This window comes from Coloeus monedula, assembly GCF_965178545.1.
Source record: "Coloeus monedula genome assembly, chromosome: 12".
Classification (NCBI taxonomy): Eukaryota; Metazoa; Chordata; class Aves; order Passeriformes; family Corvidae; genus Coloeus; species Coloeus monedula.
In genome coordinates this window covers 20,043,080-20,067,634 of record NC_138792.1, presented here as the reverse complement: position 1 = coordinate 20,067,634, position 24,555 = coordinate 20,043,080, and the positions used below count along the sequence as shown (strand labels likewise).

General features: G+C 45.9%; 1 protein-coding gene across 1 annotated transcript in view; it reads right to left on the bottom strand.

Moving 5' to 3' along the window:
- Positions 1-1,855: 1,855 nt before the first annotated feature.
- The window catches only part of LOC309577454 (rho GTPase-activating protein 20-like), a 30,643-nt gene continuing 7,943 nt past the window's right edge, over positions 1,856-24,555 (bottom strand). The window contains exons 2-15 of the mRNA XM_082289496.1: positions 18,243-18,325; positions 15,351-15,521; positions 14,684-14,833; positions 14,127-14,168; positions 13,310-13,394; positions 12,366-12,443; positions 12,130-12,196; positions 10,672-10,860; positions 9,761-9,936; positions 9,070-9,231; positions 7,872-7,981; positions 6,754-6,943; positions 6,075-6,192; positions 1,856-5,537 (exon numbers count right to left, since the gene is read on the bottom strand). Of these exons, the coding sequence (XP_082145622.1) occupies positions 3,802-5,537; positions 6,075-6,192; positions 6,754-6,943; positions 7,872-7,981; positions 9,070-9,231; positions 9,761-9,936; positions 10,672-10,860; positions 12,130-12,196; positions 12,366-12,443; positions 13,310-13,394; positions 14,127-14,168; positions 14,684-14,833; positions 15,351-15,521; positions 18,243-18,322 (3,354 nt within the window). The 5' untranslated portion in view covers positions 18,323-18,325 and the 3' untranslated portion in view covers positions 1,856-3,801. The remainder of the gene's footprint in view (positions 5,538-6,074; positions 6,193-6,753; positions 6,944-7,871; positions 7,982-9,069; positions 9,232-9,760; positions 9,937-10,671; positions 10,861-12,129; positions 12,197-12,365; positions 12,444-13,309; positions 13,395-14,126; positions 14,169-14,683; positions 14,834-15,350; positions 15,522-18,242; positions 18,326-24,555) is intronic.

Genomic DNA, 24,555 nt, shown 5'->3' with positions numbered 1-24,555 from the left:
CCATGTCAGAATTTTATTCTTAGTAGAGGGGTACCTGCAGGAAGGGTTTCCTGGCATGGGCCAGAACCATGTGCTGTAAGAGGTGATGGCAGCAGGGTGGATTTTTTTCAGGGCCCCAGCCTTGTTTGGGGACCACGGATGTGGTGATGTACTAGGGCTTCAGGCTTGTGACTGGCATGTCACAGGGTAGCCCTTTGCTTTGTCATACATCAGAAAAGTCTTCCAGGCTGTGCCTGTTTCTCCCAAATCCCTTCTCCTACAACTTGTCCCAGGTTTACTGTGAAAAAGCAAAGAGAATAAATATGGATTAAATGAAAGCAGTTAAGCCACCACCTTCAGTAGCACTTCAAGTCTCTCCCCTTCCTGATGCTGCCACTTGCAAAGGTGATCTAGAGCTTTGCAGTCCCACTCCTCGGTCCCCACCTTGTTGTGAGCTTGAAGCTGGACCTCAGGCTGCTGCTGGAAGATCTCAGCTCTCTGCACACATCCTGGCAGGATGGCAAGGGAGGGAGCAGCTTCTGGCTCAGAAGGGTTGAATGACTGCTGTTTTCCACTTCAGAGTGTAGGTGACCTCTGAAGAAGGAGTTTCTAGGACAAGCTGTTATTATTGAAATGCAGAGTCAAAGTAGCCCATGCTACTCTTTGGTGGGGCTGTCTGTCCCATTGAAGGTGCCATGGGATAATGGAGAGCCCTCTGCACAAGGGAGCTAGCTACCTGCAAAGGATGAGGGAGAATATGTCTTAGAAGATTGCCTTTCCTGACTGTTGAAACATCAGAAATAGAACTGAAAAGGTTAAAGTAAACTACAGCTGCCTCGGGCACTTCTGTTATGTTTCTGTCAGCCTGCAGGATAAGGAAAGAAATCATATATCCTGAGCAGAAATAAGATGAGGCTGAACTGCATGAGTAATTTCTCTTCAAGGCAAGTGACCTGGACTTGTTTGGCTTTGGTCTATATTGGGAGCAGGCCCTGAAGGCGCCTCACTTCCTGTGTGGTGACCGTGTAACATGACTTCCTGAGAGCCTGCACCCCATGCGGCAGTGAGTGGGGCTTTCAGTATGTGACAGGCCAACGTGGTCTAAATGGTCTGCAAAAGGGCAGAGAAAGAAGGGAAACCTATTTGGGTCTCAGGGCTGTACATTAAGGGAAAATGTGGCCTTTCTGGGGCAGAAAGCCAACCAAGTGTCTTTGTTTTTATTTCTTGTTATGAGCAAGCTGGGGGCTGTGGAACATTTTCAAGACTGGTCTCTGAGTTGCATTATTGCCTAGCTCATGGAAAAGGAGTGCTGTAAATTTCCAAGCCCAGAACTCTGGTTTGTACTACGTTTTGCAGGGTTTTGTTTTGTTTTAAATAAAGGAAAATGCTTAATACAGAGCTGGGTTAGAGCAGCTACCCAGGGAACTGTGCTCAGGCAGCCTAAGATGAGGCAAGGAAAACTGTGTATTTTTTCCTGCCACTCCCAGTGTTTCTATAAACTAATCTCTAAGTTTCTTGTGTTCCTTTTAGGTGATGCAAATTGTGAGCTCTTACTCTGCATTTGGTTCAGGTCCCCTTTGTTTGACCTGAGCCCAGCCACTGAATTTACAATCTGTTAGCATGTTTAGAATACAGAATAATCTCTCTTCCAAGAACAGGCAGACTTTTCTTATAATTAGTGCTGTTTCACCTTGAAAAGACAGGAGTAAGGCCTAGACTGATGTGCTGGCAGAAGGCTTCTTGGCAGTATGGCCAACCTGGCAGACCTGGGCTGGGAGGTGAGTGTGTTTTACAGCAGTTCAGTGCAAATGCTAACCATCCTGACACAGGGGCGAGGGGAGCAAGAGCAAGGAAAGAAAAGGTGACAACACCACAATGACAACTTGTGTGTCTTTTATTAAAACAGTTACAACTGGAAAAAAAGATGCCTTGTTGCTGTTCTTGTGTGAGGAAGATTATAGTGGTGGTGGAGTTGTGTTAAGATTATATACACCTTTCATTATACAAGGGCCACAAAGGTGACCTGGGACAGATTGTGCCACATCTGAGAGTTAAACACCCTTCATCTAACAAAACAAACTGTATACACCTTGGAAAGTGGGCTCTAGGCTTCCCCCCATTTCCCTTGCCCTAGTATTTGATAATGTGAATTTGGAGTACTGGGCCAGGTTTCTGTCACTGACTCTCAGAGGCACCTGGCAGATGAGTGGAGGATCTGACATTAGATAACTTTACACAGGTGGCTTTCCCCTCTGTGCAAGGACTGAACCATGGCAGCTGTCATGCAGCTCCAGCTCTGGCTATTTGCACTCAGCAGCTTGCAGGGGTACTTACTCCACAAGCACTACCTTTCAGTCATTAGGATTCATGTATTTCTCTTCTCCTTCACCAGTTCACTGTTCACTGAGTAAAAGGATTGTCTCTCTGACAGATACCACCATAGAAAACTCACGTAACTTTCAAACGAACCATCCCAAACCTTTTAACCTTTGAGACTTTTCCCACTCTTTTCTTAAAACAACCTGTTAAACTAATGTGGTGCTCTCAGCATCTTTTTAGAGCTCAGCTGGCAGTGTTACAACCCTCTAACAAGTCCTACTAAGTCTGTGGCACTTCTGAGCATGGTTTTGAATGGAATCATAGGGATGCTCCAGGAGTCCACTAGCTGCATCTCTTTGGTCCTTACCAGCAGCCTGCTTAGCGCATCCCTGCCTGGAATTTCCCCAAACTCAATTCTGCTGGAGCGCACTAGGCCACATTCTCTGCTGAGCGGGAACTCAATGTTTCTCTGAGCCAGCAGCTGTGATGAAGCCTGGACAGTTTCACAGTATGGATTGACAGCTTTCTGGCCAGATGTGACTTTGCTTCAGCATCTACTGCACATCATTCCTGACAACTTCCACAACTCCTTGACCTCATGCTAAAACCAAGCCCTGCTCAAGTCCCTCTCAGCATGACTAAGAATTTGATTAGTTGCCTCATCCACACTGCCTCTAGAAAGGGGCATCAGCATTGACAGAATATTGTCAACTTTCACTAGGACTGAAACTCCTAGCTACTGAGCTACTCCCAGAGGATACTGAAGAATATTCATAGCCCTGTCAAAGTGACAGTACTAAAATCCTTTATAGTAACTGTGTCTCTGTCAAATGCTAACTTTGGGGAAGGTATGAGAAAGAAACAATCACTGCAAAATTAATTCCAGAAAAAAGCAATCTTGGGTTTAAAATGTTACATATGCTGTCTGTCAGTGAATGCTGGACTTTGGACTCTGGGCTCCAGCTGCTGATTTTGGAACCCAGCCTCAACAAGTAACAGATGTGGGCTGTGAGCTAGATCACAACAGACAAAACAGATGAGCAGAGTGAAGCAGCAGTGATTTCTGGAATGGAGGTGAAGGATTTTCCTTTGGATGAATGGTGGTGATGAACAGTGAATAATGGTGGGTTTTGTGCAAGTGTAAAGATTTTTAACTAATTCTTAAGGAGCATTAGCTGCCCCAGTTGTCCAGTCATCCACACATATCAGCAGCTGACTGGAGAAAATAAAGCAACATTTCTCTTTTCCTGCTATAAAAAAAAATGGAGTCAGGCCCTATACAGGTCAGCTAATTCATGGACAGGGAGAGTCTGCTGGTATTCAGTCCACTACACACCCAGCCAGTGTGGTCTCTGCCATCAGAAAAGGGCAAAAAGAAAACATAGCCCCTCCCCCCCCCAAATGAGTATTGAACCCCATCATTACATACACATCCTGATCATATATTACAGAATATTTTCTGTTGCACATACACAAATATTTAGTTTCTCCATCTCCATCACCTTAAACAAATGTCTCTTCCGCAAACACCGCTGTGTCATGCTCCTCTGCAGTCACCTCTGCCAGAGGCTGGCTCCTGAGCCACTCCACCCTGCTCCGGAGGAGTTCCTTCTCCACTGCTTCCACCTCTGCTGGGGGACAGGGCTCGGTTTCATCGTGCTTGAAATACTCCTTGATGGTGTTTCGGATGGAGTCAGGGAGGATGATGCGGATGGTGTGGCTGAATGTGTCAAAGCCCTTGCTCTGGGGTGGCGCCTGCGCCATTTCCACTGGTTGTCTCTCCAGCTCCTTGGGAGCAGAGGCACTTTGGGGGCTCTCTCTGTGCTTGGCCTGCAGGGATGGGACTGTTGGTTTATGGTGGTAGCGCCTGGAGATGGACTGCAGGACAAGGGGGGTGTTCTGCCCATAGAAAACTGTCTGGGGGATGTGGACTCTCACAGTCTGCAAGCTCTTGGACAGGCTCTGCTCACTGCTGCTGCTGGGTGGGTCTCTGCTGCTGGTGTTTGTCACAGATCTCTCCTCTTCTCCCACTTGAGACCCCCAAGAGCTTTCTTTATTTGGGGCCACGTAAAAAGTTATCTTGGTGCGCTTCAGGCTTTCCTGGCTCAGAGGGCAGTCACCAATGCCTTTGATTTCTATGTTCTTCACTGTCTTCTCCCTGTGCTGCTGGTGGCTGACCTGTGGGGATGTCTCGCTGGATGGGCTGGCAGCTGGGAACTCAGGGTGTTGTTCAAACTCTTTGGTACAATCCTGGCTCCTGAGCCCTGGGCCAGGGCACCCTGAACAACTCAGCTGTCTCTCTTCTTCCCAGTCAATGTCAGTGAATGGACTTCCCATGGCAGCTGTGCTCACACATGGAAAACCTTTCTGCTCTCCAGAGCAATGACTGTTCTCTCCAGCCTTGGGTTCATCCTTCTGAAAACTGTCCAGATTGCACAGATGTAAAGGCACAGGAGATGTGAAGGATTTGTGCCACTCTTTTTGGGACCTTTTGGTAGCCGTGGGAGACACAGCATGAAGCCTAGCAGAAGTGCCAAACATGAATGGCAGGGATGAGACATCTGTGGGACTAATTGCTGATGACTCTGAGCAGTAGGAGAAAGCACTGTCTAAGGAGCTGAGTGAGGAGGCAGAAGGGGAGGTGGTGGTAGAGGACAGGCTGGAGAAGCTGGACCTGTTGGACAGGCTGGACTTCTGAAGGCTAAGCTGCTTCACCCTGGAGGTGGTCTGAGGTGATTGCCACAAGTTCTGCCTGGCCATATTAATCCCAGGGCTTAGACCTTCATCAATCAGCTTCTGGCTCTCCATCTGCAGCTGCCTGAGCCTGTGGATGTAGTCTGTGTGGCTGCTCATGATGGTGGCATCACAGCTGGACTGGCGGGCCACTGGCTCATGGCTCTGTGCAGGCAGCTGGGAGCTGAGGCAGACGCTGGGCTCTGAGGAGCACCGGTCCCTGGCTGGGCTGAGCGAGCGTATGGAACCGAGGGAACAGAAGGAGCCATCCTCCTCCAGGAGCTCATAGCTGTCTGCACTGGCATTGGTCCGGGCTTTGCTTTGGTAGCAGGCTGTGATCTCACTGAACAAGTCCCAGTCTTCCTGATCCTCATCAAGTAACAAGCTGCTGGGTGGTTCAAACATGGCATCTGTTTCAGATTCCAGGTGGTGTTTTGGCCCTTCTGGATCACAAATGGAAAACTCCAGCTCATCAGAGGAATCATCATGCTGAGCCAAACCTATGTCTGGGGCAGAGGACACAAATTAATGCGTTGCCATATATAAAGTACCTCACAACTAAAACAGGGAAATTATATCAAGCCCATGGAAAAACAAAGATGATCCATTATTCTCACAGGCAATAATAAAAAAATTCTGGCTGGCTTGATGACCTAAGTTTTCACCACTGGCCTGTATTCACAGGATAGATAACAGAGACAACTCTCCATACAAACCATGTGGTTTAGCTTTACAGAACTAACCTGGAAAATAAAAAGACTGCTGGGACACGGCAGTGCTATGGCTACACGAAATTCTTGCAATGGCTAGAGTAGGTTTAACAGCAGCCACAGAGAAAGACAGCAGTCCCTGGGGACACACTGGAGGTTCTGCACCTCAGCCTTCTGCTTTGCTATCTCTTCCTGCCTATGCTTGAAAACACAACTGGTTTTCAGTGCTTTTCCTTAGAAGAAACATGAAGGTAAAGCAAACTCTTTTGTCTGAGGACTTTACCTATTAAAAGATTTTAAATATTTCTGGAAGATTTGCTACCACCAACTTACCCAGAGATTCTGCTGAGTTTTTGGACTTCTTTTTGTCAGGTCTTTGGAACAAGGAAGCAATATCACCTCCAAAAATCTCTCCTGAGTTTTCAATCAGAAACTGCACTAACAAGGCCACCTGGCAAAGACAGGAATTCACAGATTCAGTTTCATGAAAGTAGAGCCAGCCATTTACAGCAAGTAAAATCATACCCAGATTGTTCTCATTTTTTTTCAAAGGTGTAATTTCCTCAAGAAGCTGTTATTAATGTGGTAGTGCATCTGTATGAACACCTGAGGCAAGAATATGAACTATGTGAACTGGTACTGTGAGCCAGGTATAGCACATTCTACAATTTTCCTCACTATTGCTTACACCTCAGAAGCTACAAGCAAGCCTTCCTCCTTTCTGGTGCACTGTCATGCTCATTGCTTACTTTGTCCCAGCTGAGGTGGCAGTGTCCAACTTCAACTGCTCCAATTTTCTTGTGCTTGCTTGACCATATAGGCAGTTCATCTGGTAAAGCAACCACCACCCTCCTGGCATGGGCACAGCTGCACAGGGGAAAGGATGGGGCCTGGATGCCACTCAGCCAGCACTGTCACTGGCCCTATGCCTTCCTTAGACAACAAAAGGCAGTGCCCATAAAAAGCAGTGAAAGGGGCACACAGAGGTGAGGCCAAACCTATGGAAGATTACCTTCTTTGTGGACCGGCTCTCCTCTTCAGGCCCAGTGGGACTTGGTAGCCACAGCATATTGGGTGCTATGCAAAGAGCCAGGTTAAAGGCATTCATCTGATTCACTCCGGAATTCTGCTCAATATGATGGAGGACTCCAAAGAGGTGTCTGAGTAAGATAAGGTTGGCCTCTGGAAGCTGGTTGACTAGACTATTCAGGGGGTGGGAACAAAGGAAAACAGTGCTGTTCACAAACATCTGCTCTTCGAATACCAGAAGTTACATCCCAAAGCTTTGCTCCCTTCTGCCGCTTTGTACCCAGCCTGAGACATCCCCATTTGATAATAAGGTGAGTCTGTGTCGCTCCCCTCTACCAACTCATGTGAGAGCCACAACTCTGCATCCATATTGCCCACCTGCTCTGGTCACAGAGCTAGAGGGACAAAGGACTTGGGTTCAGAGCACATGGGAGGGAACCCACAATGCCTTGAAAAAACAGGGACTGCCCAGAGGAGACAGGAGACAGCTCCAGGCCAGCAGCGTGCCAGACCACGCCACTGCCGTGTCCTGTGCTATGGAGACCATGGAGAAAGAAGGCCCAGGCTAAACAGTAAGGTTCAAAAACTGAGCTGAGCTGTGGTTGAATATACTGGATATCCAACAGGAGGCTGATAAACTGTTCTTGCTCGTGGCAGCAGTTTCAAGGCAGTAAAGCTGTTTTCAAGGTCCTGGTCACCACCTTGACAGGGCTGTTTCTTCTAACTGCCAATATGATGATCAGCCTCATTTTGTGCACATAAGAATAAAGTTACTGTCATTGAAGATCTAATTCTGCTACCATTGATGCACTCCTGGTGGCTGAATTACTGTGCTTTTTCAGTTTACTTGTTCTGGTAATTTGAACTAATCATCAGAAAAGAATTTTTTAATGACTTTTCTGGGGTCAGAAATGTTAATGATGTTCAAAACAGACCCTTGAAAAGAAAATTTTCTGATCAGTGACAATGGCAATCAGCAATAGCTCCTCCACTGTGGCCTGGAGCATTTCCAGTAATCTCCCAGAAAATGAAGGCTATTCTTAGGGTCATATGCTCCCCCTTTTCCCACCAAAAGAAACTTTAACAAAGTCTTTTACAAACCTTTTTATAGCTTCAATCTTATGTGCCCGATTTTCTGTGTCCACAGCTTCCATCCACAGTCCGTGCATGTCTGAGGATAGAACACTGTCAGGTATATTTCGGAGAAAATCCTGAATTAAATATATATATGTAGAGCAGTCTGGTCAGTTTTGAATTCCTGGTTTCAGTTTCACAATGCATATAGTCACTTTTTATTCATATAAAACACAAGATAAAACAAGACATGACACAAACATGTTTATTCTCCCCTGCCACGCCCACCAAGCTGTCCTCCTCAGACTCTTCCATGGCAGCACTGCAGGATGAACAGGCAGTCCTCCTGTTTTGCCCCTTCTCCAGAGTAGGACTGACCTCCACTCCAGCAGAGGACTCAGCCGTGAGGCTCTGCACAGATCTCTCTGAAACATTTCTCAGCTAGGAGGACTGCTGGTTTTTCTCAGGGGACCATTCAACAATTCAATGTATGTCTTGTGTTGGAAAGTGCCTGAATATCAGGCCAACAAGAACAAGGGGATGTTTTTTGGATACTTTGGTGCCTAAATTATTCTGACCAGATTTAATTGCCAGTGCAAAATACAGGCTTTTCCTTACTGAAACATGGGGCTTATCACAAGCTTCATCCCACAACCCCTCTGCTTGGATTTAGCAGCTGCTTTCCTTTGTGCCTGCTGGTTGATCAGAGGGTGAAGGCTTGGGGTCCAGAGAGCACAGGTCAGCTCCTTTGACCTGTTTTTGAGGGTTGCAGAGCATCTGCACTCAAATGGTACGAGTCCTCCCAAACCTTCTGCAGCCTCTTTGCATTCAGAAATGACAGAGAACATCTGTGCTGCTGCCACCAAAGGGTTTTATGCATATGTCAGTGCAGCATTTCTCAGGTTATTTGGCACTGTACAGACATCATGGCTATCTTACAGGTGGACATCACTGTATTTCCTGCTGGAGGTGGTTTGGTACAGGGAGGTGCCAAAGGAAGCCCCATCCTGAGGGGCTGCACATGTCTGCATGTGAAAACCAGCATCACTGTGTTGGGCAGATACCTCTGTGTACACAGACACCCCAAGCCATCAGGTGAAAACATTCCTTGCTGGAAAATGCTTTCTGTTCCCCTGAAATCCTCTCTACCCATAAAGACTCATTGCTTCCTTAAAGAAGGAAGGCACCATTAGCCCAGACAGCTGAGTTACTTGGCCAAACATACCGTGATGACTGCTGCAGCCACAAAGACTGACTCTCCATCTACCTGAACATCATCTCCAGAGTTCAGCTTCTCTTTCAACTCCTTGCAAGTCTTGGCATTGGCAGAACGTCTGAAAATGCCCCTAGTAGAGGGACCTTCATGGTACAAGAGGAGCAGCATATCCTAGGAGAAAACCCAGTTGTACTTAAGAGCCTAACACTTTACCCTCTTGTTTGTGTATATTATACATCATGTCTTGTAATGTAATTAGCATAAGACCAAGTCAGTAACGGGGAGAAAACAATACAAGAGATTTATCCTGATCTAATCAGGGACAAGAACTTGACAGCCAAGTTGCAGATACAGTTCATGTGGACATGCTTATCCTGTGACAAGCGTGAGCCCAGGGGACTCTTGCAGTGAGTGAGGTCTAGGCTATGTAGCATGGCAGGATCCACTGACATTGCCCTTGTCAGCTGGAGATGACCTGGTTGGAGACACCCATTGAAACAGGACAGACATCTGTGAATGAAGTGATAGGGATTACCCAGGAGAGCGTTGTTCCCAACCTTGTTACTGAGCTGAATCTGAATCACAAGTAAACAATGGTCCTCTTCCTCATTCAGTCCTCATAAATATGGCAAGTGGCTTTAAATTTTGGGTTAAACACATCAAGTTTATGTCAAGACGAGCAGTCCAGGCTGCTGCTTACCATGATTGGCTTGGGAAGGATTCCGTCAGGACAGACAGAAGACAGGGACAGGCCAAAGAGCTTCCGTGGTGTGGTAGGGGACTGTGACGGAGGGCTGCCCGTGGGGGTGCTGGTGCTGCGGCGCAGGGCCCAGTCAATCAAGGACTTCTTCCTCTTGGTGTGTTTCTGCAGTGACTCTGAAAGAAAACACAGACTTTCATTACAGGCCTGTCTGTCCTCCTGCTGGCCAGTGAGTAATCTAGAGTGGAGGCAGAGTTCCCAGCAAAACAAGGACTTTCTACCCTCACCTGTTTATTAACTGCACTCTTAATGGGGATGGTTAGACAACATATGGCAGTGAAACCACTTGTTCATCTCTCAGCCATCAGCAAAACTCTCAATCATCATTCTTCAGGGAACCTCACTGTCTCTGCAGTGTAAGAATTTCTTCACTCTTGTGACCAGTGAAAGGACTTGAAAAAATGGTATGAAGCTGAGTCAGGGAGGTTTAGGTTAGATCTCAGGGAAAGGTTCTTCACCCAGAGGGTGGTTGAACACTGGAACAGGCTCTCCAGGGAAGTGGTCACAGCATCAAGGCTCTCTGACTTCAATAAGCGCTCAGGCAGATGGTGGGGTTTTTGGGGTGTCCTGTCCAGGGCCAGGACTCGATGATACTGATGGTTCTCTTCCAACTCAGCATTTTCTATGATTCTTTTACAATGACTTGCAGTTAAAAACTAATGAAAGACTGAAAGCTAAATCTGAACACTTGCTCAGAGAAATTTCACCTCTCTGCAATCTCCTCCTCTTTACATTACATTCAGGTATGAGAGCAACTCTGGGATACGTGTGTGATGCCAGGAAGAGTTCAGCACTGCACTGGAGAGCAGTAAAGTCTCTATCTGCCTATATCACACTCCTGCAGCCCCTACCTCTCCTCAGCTGCATCAGAGCTTGGAGTCTGGGTTTCAGGACAAACTGACACTGTTTTTCCTTTGGGAGCTGAGTAAGGAAGGAAGCCTCTGTCCCATCAGCCAGGAGAGTGTTATTGTTGGTTCTTTGTTGCTGGTCAGCAGAGTCCCGGAGACAGCTCAAGGCGATGCTGAAGGGATGCTCGTGCCCTGTTGAGCAGAGTTGTGTAAAGAGCAAGCAAAGATGCAGAGCTATGCTAAAAACTCTTATTGTTATTGGAAAATTCTAGCACTGATGATCACCATGATGAACGCTTAGCATTTAACAGACAAAATTCAGTGGTTTATTTTAAACTGTTTCTTCTATTTCTGAAATCATCCCCTACAGATCTGTAGCACTCTTTTCTATTGTTATTGTCCTCAAGTCCCCCATATACACACCTACTCTCCCTCAAGCCTGAGGAGTTTCTAAAACCTAAACACGAATTGTTAAAAAATAAAGTTTACAAATAAACAGCCTGCAAAGGCATTGACGCTAGTGGGCCATGTGTTTGTCAGTTTAGTATTGGATTAAGGTAGCAGTTCAGAAGATAACAACCCATTTGCAACAAACTGGGTTTTCAATATGATGCAACGTTTTGTGTGGAAAGCAGTCTCATTATTTGTGACCTGAAATGCAATGAAAAATACGTAAGTACCAAAAAAGTAGGATAAACATGTTAGCTTCCTAACTAAAGGCTTGTAAGTCACCAATAGACCATCTAAAAATTCTGCTTCTTTCAGTTGCTGAAGTGCTTTCCTCTAGATCTAACACACTCTTGCTGAATGACTGCAGCAATTTGTTTGGTTCTGACAGAGCCCAAAGGCAAAGGACTTGGGAAGTGCCAGGAGATGCTCTGACAGACATCAGTGGACACCTCTATCACAGACAGAAAAGGTGGGATGAGGCTGCCCCTGACCTCCTGCTCTGCCTGTGAGGAGATAACTGCAAAGCTGAGCAGGACAGTATGACCAGCCTTCCAAGCCTGTAGCCCTGCAAGCTCATACCAGCAGCCAGAGGGTTTGAATCAGGCTTTGAGGCATGTCCTACCCCTGCTTCATATCTGCTGCAAAGAAGGTACTTCTTAGACCAGCCTAAAGATCTCCTATTTACTTGGAGCATCTGCTGAAAAGTGTGATGGGCTCCCACCCAGAAATGCACAGATTTGCGTGGAAAACGGAGGTAAGTGTGAAGTCTTTCAAAGATGTCACCATGCTTTGATTAAATGTGGATGCTGACACCATAAAAGCCAAGTGACATCTCAGAGCAGCTTGGTGTCACACCTCCCATCAGAAACAATGTCCCTACCATTGCTTTTTAAGTGAAGAGTGCAATGTTTGTGATGTTTCTCTGCCACACACCCTAGTATCATTTATCACTTGTCCCTCTGGTGCCAGTATTAAGTACCAAAATGATGCTCAATATGGGAGGGCTCTTACCAATGAGAGGGTAAGCAGGCTCATCTTTTCCTGAGACCACCCAAAGGTGGTGTTCACTGGTCCTGCCCTGTTGGATAAGGAACAGAGAAGAGAAAAATGTTAGTTGAGAGGGGCCAGAGTGAGGGTCCATGAGGTTGCCCTCCACTCAGAAAGCAAAAGACTTGTCCACACCCACACTATCCTGTAAACCAGATGTTGCCAGCATCTTTAGCTAAGATCTGGCAACTGCCACTTACAGGGAGCCCAAGCTGTAGAAGGGTCTTCTTCATCACACTCTCTGCAGTTTCCACATTGGACACATTGACTGCAGTAGTCTAGAAAGGCAAACAGAGAAAATACAGGAAGCTAATACAAAGGTGAGAAGTTTGGTTATAGTTTCTCGTAGCTTGAAAATCTGGGGAAAATGTCACATCTCTGTCTAATGACTGCCTTTACTAAATGTTGATGGTTGGATGAGCTGTATGAATTTGAACTACACCAGAAAGGATGATGGCTATACAACACAAAAGCTATTCTCCACTACTTCTTCTGTCATGGGTCTATTATACCATCCAAAGATTCCATCCAGCAGAAATCACAGGAGGCAGATGGTGCTCAAATGCTGTATTTGATCCCATCAGTGTTTGACTGATTACAGTGCCACTGTAACTCAAAAAGGTGAATATTGAACATGGTAATGCTCATCAACCATGAGTGTCCAGGGTCACTCTTTGAGGGAAGAATACCCAGGAGGCAAATGTGGCCCACCAAGCTCGGCACAAAGCCAAGAAATATATGCTAGACTGGGACACATTCCAGTAAATTAGTTCAGGACAACACACCAGTGACTCCGTGATCAATATCCTCAACTCATAGCACTGGAAATAGGAATTGACTGGGCACTCAGCCACAAACTGCCATGAATTTTGAAGTGAAGCAAAAAGAAAAGAGAAAAGAAGTCAGAGGTGAAGAATAATCCTAAGAATTCAGTGCTCTTTGGTAAGGGTGTGGCTACCTCCTCATTTCTCAAACCCTCCAAATGGGCTTCCAGTGGGAAGGATGCGGATACCCAGATGCACAATCTTTTTAGGTGGGACTTGAATTTAAAACTGGAATACCAGCACAGCCCTGCCTTCCCTCCCCTACTCCACAGACCCCTGTGTACTCCTGATCTGATGAGCAGGTTCTTTGCCTTACTTACGGAAGAACAGTTGTCATCATCCAGCACAAAGATCTGAAGGGTCAGGTTCTTCAGATACTCATTTTGTTTTACCTCATTGATATGCCTGAAAGTCAAAGAAAAGGGGAAGGCATATAATTTCCCAACCAAATTTGAGAAGGACCCTAAAATTTGGATGGGACATCCTCCTTGGCACTGTAATAAATACAGATTAATTATGACATATATATGAATGTAATGTTCATAGTGCAGTCACACACTCTTACTGACTTCTTTATCCACCTGCAGCCCAAAGACTAACACTCCCCCCACATGCAGTACTTCAGTGCAGATGTGTCCTGCGTAGTACCTTCCAGTGTTCCCTCAGGATCACTACTGTTCTCCATAAATCAGAAGATTTCTTCCCCTCTTTGTTCCTATATAAGCACTTTTGTCTGGGTGTTAGTGGAAGCAAGCAACATACAAAACATAAAAGGAAAAAGAAAGAACTGTAGCCTCTAGATACAATGTAATAAAAATTTTAGTTCAAATCAAAAAACATCTGAAGAATCAGTAACACTTTTGACAGTTCCACAGTGATGAGCAAAGTCAACCTCCAACTCCAAAGGAAAAAGGATGCTCCAACAATATTATCTTCTGATGGACCCCTTTTTTCCCAACTGTTAACACCAATTTTGCACTCTCCCAGGGGCATCTATATTCAGGTTTCAAAGGTGGATTTTTCAAACAGTACTTAGACACTTAACATGCTGAAAATCAGAGCACAATTTGACATGCAAATTTCTCTAAGGCCTGTAGAGGAACCACCCAGAAGGAGGATGAAAGGAGGATCACTTACCACAGTAACACTGACAGCCATCGTTCCTTCACATCAGCTGAGCTGAAGACAAAAAGGGAGGCAGATGATCAAACAAGTGCTGAATGGGTAACAGCCTTCTGAAACTCTACCCAATTTCATTTATATATGGCTGTAAGTCAAAGTTGTTTCCTGCAAAGCCCTGGAACAAAAGCACAGTCCTTCCCTTCTTCTGTTCTATTTCAACAAATAATAAAAATAATAGTAACAAAAAAATCCCAGCAACAAACTGGACCACGTTGCCTGTCATACTGGTGAGTGTCCAGATAAGGGACAAATCCCTTTCTGTGAAGTTGGAGTTATCTCACCTCGTTATTCTTGCAGTGACCTCTAATTGCTATTTTCTTTCTCCTAGTATTTCCTTCCCAATGTCTGCCATTCCTAGAAGCTTTTGCTGCTAGCACAGGTTACCCAGGTTTCAAGGTAAGGAAATGGAAAAGGAAATGGGCCCTTTAGCCTCAGTCATTGTTTCACTTGACACATGGGAGACCTGAGTAGCTACCGGGATGCAGAGGGAGGTCTGATGTCTGATAAGATACCTGAAGGTGACAACATAGTTGGTGATAGGCCAGCCGATGACAAATGAGTTCTCGGGACTCATCTTTTTCTCTGTCACTTCACTGAGACAGGTGCCGGTCCACACTTCACTCAGATGCACTTGCTTTTTCAGCTTCAGGCTGGAGGAGGATCTACAATGGAAATTATTAATTCCTTAGGCCAGAGACCAACATCTAGACCTCCAGAGTCTGATCATGCACCCTTCCAGTCATGCAGTGACAGCTCTGCATCTATACGTGGCAGAAGGAGTCAGACGGACAATCAGTTTTGTCCTTCTACCTCTTGCCCTCATGATGTATCTTCAAGCAACTTAATAAGGGAAAGGGCAAAACTGATTACACAACCTTTCCCTTCAGACAAATGGAGTGAAACACTAATACCAAGAAGAATTTGTAAAAGTGGGAGAGGGAAATGCCACATTTTAGATTCACATTTCTAAAGAAGCATTGTTTTGGAGGCTGCTAGGTGCTCCACAAATAGATCAGAGTCTCATAGAATCACAGAATCTCACAACTTGGAAGGTACCCACATGATCATTGAGTCCAACACCTGGCTCTGCACAGGACAGCCCCAGAAATCCCACCATGTACTGAGCCTAGCTTCAACGGCACCTACTTGGGAAAAGGAATGAGTGGGAATTCCTCTTACTTGGACTTGGCAATGACCAGCATATCACTGAACAAAATCAGGTGTCTTTCCTGGGTCTGCAGCCCCACGGTTAGCTGTACTCGCTCGTCCAGGATGAAGGTGGAGCCTGGACTGCTGAACACCCCACTTGGCAGCCCATTGTCTGAATGGGAGGAGGAAAGAATAGTTTCCCTGGAGGAGTAAGAAAAATCACAAGACTTTGTCAGAAGCTTTTCATAGAAGGGTTTGTGATTGGACACAGGCATCTGTTTTGGAGGAGCCTGATAGCCCTGTGCTTCTCCCAGCCCCTACTGCTCTCTGTTATGACCCACATTCACCTAACTCTGCACAATTAACTTTACCAGCCTCAGACAGATGGAAAATTGCCTAAATGCCCACACCAAATCTTGTGATGTTAAGCTGCTGAAATAGTAGTTTGTGAGTAATTTCTCACTCAGGTAAAAGACTTACTTCCTGCACATGTGTGTGAGCTACAACTTGAACATGGAAAGCTCATGGTGTGGCTCAGCTGGGCGTGGGGGGCACTGCCCTTACTGCACATGTTTTCCATCCAAACGGAACAATTTGTCAGCACAAGAGTTGCAGCATAAAGAAAATGAGCTGCATGTACTCCTCTAATTCCAGACATCTGATTCTGGCTTGCCTGGCTGCCATCCAGCTTCTTGTTTCCACTGGGATTCATGCAGGTGCTCACCATTTCCAGAAAACCCTGAGGGTTTTTGCATGTTGACTGCAGTCAACAATGGGGACTAAACCAGACCCTCTCCCTATACTGTCCTCAGCTGGAAGAGCTCTGCCAAGCGCAATCTCCTCGCTTGTACCTCAGCACCCCCACTGAGCACCTCCTGAGCACTGCTCCGGGCTCAGATCAGCTGGCACACAACAGCTCCCACAGCCATTTCTGGGTCTCAGCACGTGGGATGTGCTGCGTGAACATGGAAGAGTTCATGTTCATGTTCACACAGTGTGTTCATGTACCTGACCCTAATTTAATTAGATTTAATTAGTGCACCTAGCCTTAGATTGACACAGAAAAAAACCCACAGAGATCCTCCTGTCTCTACACACAGACAAAAATGTGTATCTTGCTTGCAGGCAAGAATACTTGCCTTCCCTTCACCCCTCAGCAATTCTGCTCTACCCTCTACTGCTCTACTCTCTAGTCTGAGGGCACTCTACACAAACAAAAAACCACACGAGCTGTAAGTGTAGTATTTTTGACATTATGATGTCAGTTTCCACTGGCATCATAACTGAACTAATTTGATTTCACAGGAGTGAGGTTAAAACGAGCTAGTAGTTGCTTTACTAAAATCATCCCCCAGTCACAGGAACACCTGCACTCTGGCAAACAGAAATTACCTCTTTCCTCCTCACCTCTCCACAGCCACCAACAAGTGAATCCTTGGCTTATGCAGCTGTGGGGTAACAAGTGAGAAGCTAAATAACCTTCAGATATGGTATTAAAAGGTCTCCATGTCTATCAGCTGAGCAATGGGAGCCATGGCATCTTACAATCCTAGCAGTGGATTTCCTAAAGCTGGAAGATTACCCAGCTTTATAAACACAACGGCAGGATAGCAAAAAAATCTCACTGATGCTCTGGTGGCCTAAGCAAAGATGGCATTGGACCAGCTCCCTCCATAGCAATACATCACAAGAAACATTTAAAGCTTCCCTCCCTCACAAGGATGTTCTCCAGCCAAATAAAGTCAAGAATTTGTTTCTCTTCCTCACTTTTTTTTTCCCCTAGTGCAATTTAGAGTGGGTGGGAGGAAGGACAAAAAAGTCACATAACTTTGTCAAATGACAACCAAATGAAAATCAGTCCTGCCCTTTTTATTAAATGATCCAGTCTCAACTGACCCCCCCCCCTCATTCCAGAGAAGCAGGATGTACTGTGCATCGATCACCAATGGTGTGATACAAAAGGGATATTCTTTGGGAGGGCTGGTCCAGATCAAAATGTCAATCAGTTCAGCTTTATCATCTCTTTCTTACAAAGAAAGAAAAAAATCAAACTAAAAAAACCCCTCAGGAAATGTTATTTACAAGACTGCTATCAGAGCAAGGCAGAAAGGACCATGGTATCCCCTTATTTGTCTCAAGCAGCGACACAGTGCTGCAGGAGGAAGAGGGGATGAGGTCGAGGAGGACTCAGCTCCCACTGTTGGAACTGAGGTGCTCAGCTCAGGGCTAAGTAAGCACTCTTAGAGTTTCAGCAGAAGATGTACATGTCTGGCATGTGGCTCCCTGACTGCTGACATACCCAGTGCTTCACACTGCAGGAGCAAAGCATCAGCAGAGACTCGATGGAGATGCAAGCAAGGAAGGCAGCTTTCCACTACCCCAGCTGGTTGTAAGGGAAAGCTGCTGTCCTCTGACAGGGACATGGCTGTCCTGGAGCATGTCTGGGTCTGGCGGCTCTTCCAACAAACATCCTGAGCTGATGCCATCCTGCACAGGGCTATCAGGGTCTGGGCATGCCTCCCACCACTCCCTCCACCTCCAGAAGCAGCTCCAGCCCCCTAACCTACCCAGGTGTACCTGTAGCTGAGCCAGAGGCAATTCTCAGGGCTGTCCCTCCCCCTGGCAGTCCAGCAGATGGAGCAAGGGCTGCAGAGGGCTCTGGCAGTGAGCAAGCTGGGGGTGGCTGCACAGGGAAATGCTGAGGTGGAACGCCAGGATGCTCCTCAGGGGTGCTAAATGCAGCCCATGTCCTGCAACCCACCACATCTGTCTGGTGCCTCGTCCCTCTCCACCTGCCCCCGCCTGCCCCTGCTGCAGGACCAAATTGCCCTCAACATTGTTAAATGAATTTGAAAACCAGTTTGATTTCAGTCTGTATAGGCAGAAAGATGGAAACAGGAGTCAGAAAGGTATTTCCTCTACCTGGAATGGGACTTTGATTTGCCAAGGGCTTTGGTAATGGCAGATGAGGTAGATCGTCTTCTTTGGACGATGGGCTTCATCTTCTGCAAGACAAAAAGATATTCAAGTTAGCCTGGCCACCTTGGAAACAGACCTGCTGCTCATTGCACTCTACAAATTTTCTTTTTGTCTAGCTAATAGTCATGAAACCTCAGCACTGAAAGCCATGATCTGTGCTGTCAGACACCTCCCTTCCCTTCCTGATCATTAAAACACTGCTCAACTCTCACATTCATATTTTCACAGCCAAATCTCAAAGTAATTATATGAATAAACAGAGGAAAAAACCCGAAGTACGAAGTTCAAGAAAAACTTCCAAACATTCATACCATGGAATAGTTTGTTAGGGAAAGTTATAGAAATACAATTTAAAACTGGACCAGACAAAGATATGAAGAGCATGTAATACTCTAGGGAGTCGTACTTTATCAGCTGGAGGAATGGATGAGGCTCCTTAGTAGATTTTTCTCTATTTTCATTTTCCATGACTCACAGGTTCAGCAAACAGGCTGTTACTAGGCCCCTCTCCAGGCAGCCTAACCTCAAGACATTTGTGTCTTTTTTAACAGCCACGGCATCTTATACAACACAGAAGTGGGGTGACTGTAATGGTGAGACCTGAGAGTTAGAAATGATAACTATCCAAGTCAACATATACAGAGGTCACAGGTCTCCTTTTATTTGCTAAATAAATTTTGTGCCGGAGAAAGATGACAGATTTTAGCTTGGGAGAGAAATCCTTACATCAGTGACTCTTGATTAGTAAGCATGGGAAAATCTGTCCCATGGCTCATTTCTAATTTCAGCATTTGCCTATGTTAGAGATTTAAGTGCCAGGGAGTTCAGAGCATATTGAGACTTACTGATCTTTTGACTTCTGAATGTTACAAAATATGAAAAATTCTAAGAATAAAAGAAATCATGATTGCTGGTTGATGAGGGAGAGGCCCTATGGGGAAAATTTGTTCCTTTTGTTAATTGTATACTTTTCAAGGTCTGTGCTGAACACAGAAGATATTCATTGCATGTGAGCTCACTGGTTCCATCTTTGAGGACACAAGGCTATTACAGCTTGGCACCTTATGACAACATTAATATTCTTGTGATGTCAGAGGAAGGTATTATCCTCATATCAGTGATAGAAATGCAAAGGACAGAGCCATTTCAGTCAATTTGCATGACTGGTGTTCACCACATTGTGTCTGGTTTTTCAGAGCAAACTGGAAGGCTGGCTGGGGCTGGTTTGAAGTACTTGCTTCTGTTTACCCTCCCTGGAGCTACAGAAGCTCAGCATGGCTGCAGGTCTGTCTCCAGGGGTTTGTGTGAGAAAACAAAAGCTGGTTACGTGATGTAACACAGTTCAGAAAGGAAATCCATGGCAGAGGCTGGTGTGGAGTCCAGCTGTCAGGGAAGGGACACCCTCCTCATCTCCCATTTAGTTTATACCTTTTGACTTCTGCAACAAAAGACGTGGGAATCCTACAGGCTAGAGCTTTCTACAACACAGACTCCTTACTCCATGCCTGATCAGGTCCAACAGAAGCCTCCAAAGCACAGATGACCTTGTGAAAAAGCATTGTGATTATGTAACTCGAGCTGGAGTGGGCCTGCAAGTGTGATTTAGTAAAGCAATTTCCTAATATATGAATATTCACTTTGCAGTATCAGTAGTGCTCCCTGAGTAGGTTCCCTGGGTACATATACATATGTAGACAGAGGCAGATGGATGGCAATTTCTCCCTCATACCCTGCTATGACATTGCCAAGCGAAAATCTGTCTTTGGAAGTTTCACAGGGAGAACTGAATAAAAATAACATCAGCTCAGAAATGCTTGTTTTTAAAAAAGGAAGTTCCTACTAAAACAGAACATCTGGCTTCTGGAGGTACCTTAATAGAATAAAATGTTCCTACAAACATAATGCAGCAAAGCATCAGTCATGCACTATCTTAAGGTGGGAAGCGAGGATGGGTGTGGATGCCTGGGGGCAAACGCCAGCAGCTGCCAGCTGCAGCGGTCACGGATGAAGACAGGGTGAGCTGGTGCACCTCTGTGCCAGGGACATTGCAGATTGCAGCAGCGTCTTCAATGGCATTGTAATAAACCCTTGCCTGTGATAGTATTTTCTGTGCCAACAAATCCCACGGCACACAGTACCTTGCTGTAGGTAGGGCAATCATTTTGTCCACTCCAAAACCACTCTCTTCTGGGGTACAAGTGGTACTAACGACATACATGGTGGAATTTTAGTGTAGGAGGGCATTTATCCCAGAATAAATTTCAGGGAGTCAGTACTGGTGGATCTCTTCTTCTGACCACTGGCAAGGGTTTCAGACTGTATCTGAATGGTGGCAGCAGTGCCTTCCAAGCAGCCTTGTCTTTGCCCACACACCTCACCTCTCCTGAGAGGTCTGAGGACCTGTCCCAGAGCACCACTTCCAGCAGGCACTGGGCTACCCCTGGACGTCTAACAAAGACAGAACTGTGAGTTTCCAGTGAAATGCTGTGACTACAGGACACAAGGTACTCCCCATACTTGATCTCTCCAAAAAAAATGCTGAGATCATCAGCTATCCAGAGGTCCAGCTGCCTGACCCCAAACAGTCTCTAGGCAAACCAAAAAACTGCCTTCCAAGACCTCAGCCAAAGTCTCTTTGATCCTAGCCAGTCACGTCCCTTTGGCAGGACATCACTGAGATGACGGAATCCCCTTACTGTAGGTAAGGCAATCATTTTGGCCACTCTGAAAGTAGCATTGGACTGAGGGAATTGGACACAACTAATTGGCACAATTTCAGGGGTAACATACTTAATTTGCATATTTAATAAAGGAATAATAAATTGTTCTGCCTTTGGTTTCAGTAGGCATACAAAGTAGAACAGTTGCTTGTGTGCTCCCTCTCCACATGGGAGAACCTAGGTGTATACCCCATTTTAAACAGTTTGCGTATGGGCCAGCCCATGTAAGTGACATTTTCTTAAGAGGCAGCTGGACAAGGACAGAGTCTCCTAACACCTTGAGTGTTCTCCCAGTGCCATGTAAATGCGCTCTGAATCCTGCATGCTTCTAAGCTCTACAGTTTTATGGTTTTCTTGCAAAAAAACCCTCCCATCTCACTACACAGAAGCAGCATTACAAGTCCTCTGTCTGATGTTGGAGACCCTTCATCCCCCTGCCCAAAGGCTGGGCTCAAGCAGAGCTGGCTGGGCTCCAAGGGGGGGGCTGGTGGCTCCCAGCCGGGCTCACCTGGCTGCCAGCAGCGTTGGGCAGCTCTTGCCCACAAACATTGTTTCTAGATGAAGAGGGCACCTCGTTGTGCTCCTCCATGCAGGAGCTAGGGAGTGTTTTCCTGGAGGTCAGCTTTGCTCTCATTCACTGGGCATGGAATCAGAGAACTGCTGAAGGACATGGCGTGATCTCTGTGCTGTTTTGGTGCCATGGAAACAGATACTCATTTACCCAACATACTCTGGAAGTGCTTGAACACTTCTAACACTCTGGACCATGTTTGTGCATTACTCATCTCTGAGCTGCTGATTTTAGCTGTGTATTTCTTGGCACCAGGGAGGTTGTGAGTCTAATGCCCTTCATTCCAAATCCATGTATGGTCTATGCTATCGGCTCAGCTGGCCAGCAGCAGTGGGGTTTTTTTCCCCCACTGGCCTCTGCACTTGAATGTTTTTCTCCAGATAGTTAAGGTGGGATGGAGCTGAAAAATAATGACACCTGCTTAGCACAGGGTGGGTTTTCCTTCTGTCAATAGCTGGTCAAAGTTTGCAATGCCTGTAGCTCTGGAATGACACTGTTTGGTTTAGTTGCCATTCAGAAATGAAAAAAACTTGTTTAACAGGGATTTTTCTGCACAACATAAATTGAAATATTTGTTTCAGAAATATTGATACACTGTTTCTTTGAAACTACCCCGTGCTTTCTTCAACCCCAGTGTTTCAAGGTGGGGTTGCAGCACCCAGCTCACACTTCCAAGGGAAATTTGCTGCTCCCAACGCTCTTAGCTGCCAGGCTCTGTTACTCTTTTATGTGGAACATTAAGCTGTCAGTGTCACTCTCCCCTCATTAGACAAATAGTCCACTTCTTTGCTGCAAAGGTGATGAAAGGGTATCATATACTCTTCAAAAAACCCCCCCCAATTTTTATAACCATGTACTCAGAGTCCATTTCATGCTGACATTCTTATCTGTTAGGGAGGCTTATGTTGCTAAAGACACAGTGAGAGAGAGTAAAACATGGGTCACAATGTCATTGATTATTTGAAGCATCACAGATTGTTCAGAGCCTGCAACATCAACATTATTCTTATTCTTGGATGGATGTTGTGAAACACTTTGTTCCTACAAATACTCCCCTCACAGTATCAGCATGTGCTGTCAGAGCAGATAGCAGATCACTGCCAGTAATCAGCTGGGCACAGTTGTCAGTGGTTTACTAGAACAGGGCAAAAGTTACTGTATAAATGTAGGACATGGCCACTTAGTTCTCAGGCAGCATTCAAAAAATATTTAAGAACCCAGTTAAGAGTACAGAAACAATTAATCACTTGGACTTGGATCCATCCATGTGAAAGCAACTGCTGCTGTTCTAGCCGATAATGAGTTTACATTAGCAGAGGCATGCCTACGAAAGTCTCTTAATGAGATAATGTGGGACACTGCCGCCTCCTGCTCTGTTCATTTGAGCACTGGATGCTCTACCATGTACCCATGTCAGACTGCTGTTGCATTTCTAGTTAGAAAATGCCATCAGAGAAAGATAACGACACAGAAGAGGAAATTGTTCAGTGTATAAAACAGAATCAGGCATTAGGTTACATGAACTGAAAAAAACCTTGGCTTGCCATTGTATGTGGACTTAAAGTGAGTTTAGGGAAGAGTGCACCCACACGACTGCTGTCTCCTTCACTCCTGCTCCCAGACTTCATCTGTCACTCAGCAAACCGTACAGTTTGAACATGACCCCTCAAGCTGGAACAGTTTTAGCAGGGGCTCCAGCAGCTGTTGTCTTGCAGCCATTCCCCCTTGCCTCAAATGGGAAATCCATCACAGGGCACCCACTGGGAGGCAGGCACGCTGTGGTTGCCTGCCTTGAGTCTCATCAGGGTGCTGTGCCACTCTGCCAGCCTGGTCTTGGCTGATACTGGCTTGAAAAGCTACACTCCTTCCTACATCATGCCGTCACCTCCTTGGAGGAGATGTGTTTTCTTCTCAGCCTTGGTTTCCTGCCCAGCTCAGAATAAGATAAAAACACTCCACTTCTCCAAGTGTCTCTTAAAGGTGAATATTTGGAGTTCTAGGACCAAGACAAAACCCTGGGCTGTGATTTGTTTCCTACACTGGCTTCCCCCTCTTTGCACAGTTCTCAGCCAGGGGAAGAAGATTGGATCATCTCATTTACAAGGACTGGCTGAGGGACTCGGGCTTGTTCAGCCTTGAGAAGAGACAACTGAGAGGTGACCTCATCAATGTCTGTCAGTATCTGAAGGAAGAGTGTCAGAGGCTGGACCCAGGCTCTGCTCGGTGGTGCTGAGCAGTAGGACAAGAGGCAATGGGCAGAAACTGGAAGACAGGAAGCTCCATCTGAACATGAGGAAGAACTTTACTGTGCAGGTTCTGTGCACACTGGAACAGATTGCCCTGAGAGGGTGTGGAGTCTCCCTCTCTGGAGATATTCCAGAACTGTCTGCACACAATCCTGTGCATTGTGCTCTAGGATGACCTGCTTGAGCAGGGAGTATGGACCAGATGACCCAATGTGGTCCCTTCCAGCCTTACCCATTCTGTGATTCTGTGAAGATGCCATGTATAGCAGAGATATACTCCCATGATAGTGGTCATGACTAGGCATTGCTAATCAGCTTCCTCCCAGCTCACCGCCAGGCAGGCAGGCCAGCATGACCCGACAGGGAAAAGGCTCCAAAATGGAGAAGGCCCTCCAAAATACATGCTCTGTATGAACCATGGTTTGATGTGAACTCAGAGCTAAGAAACTTGGGTGTAAATATTTATCTGAGCCATTTTACACAACTTCATCTTCCTGTCACACTTCACTAACTGCTTCCCTCTCTCTTACTGCTAATACACAGCTCCAAACAAACTAAAACATTTCTTAAAATATGCAGAGCCTGGTGGCAGTAAACCAGTTTGCAAGGACACACTTTGAAACATTTCCTTTTCCTTCCAAGAAATGGAACCCTGCTGGTTTATTTTAAAATGTCCCATATAAGTGGGACTGAGAGAAACAATTCTTGCCTGCTAAAGG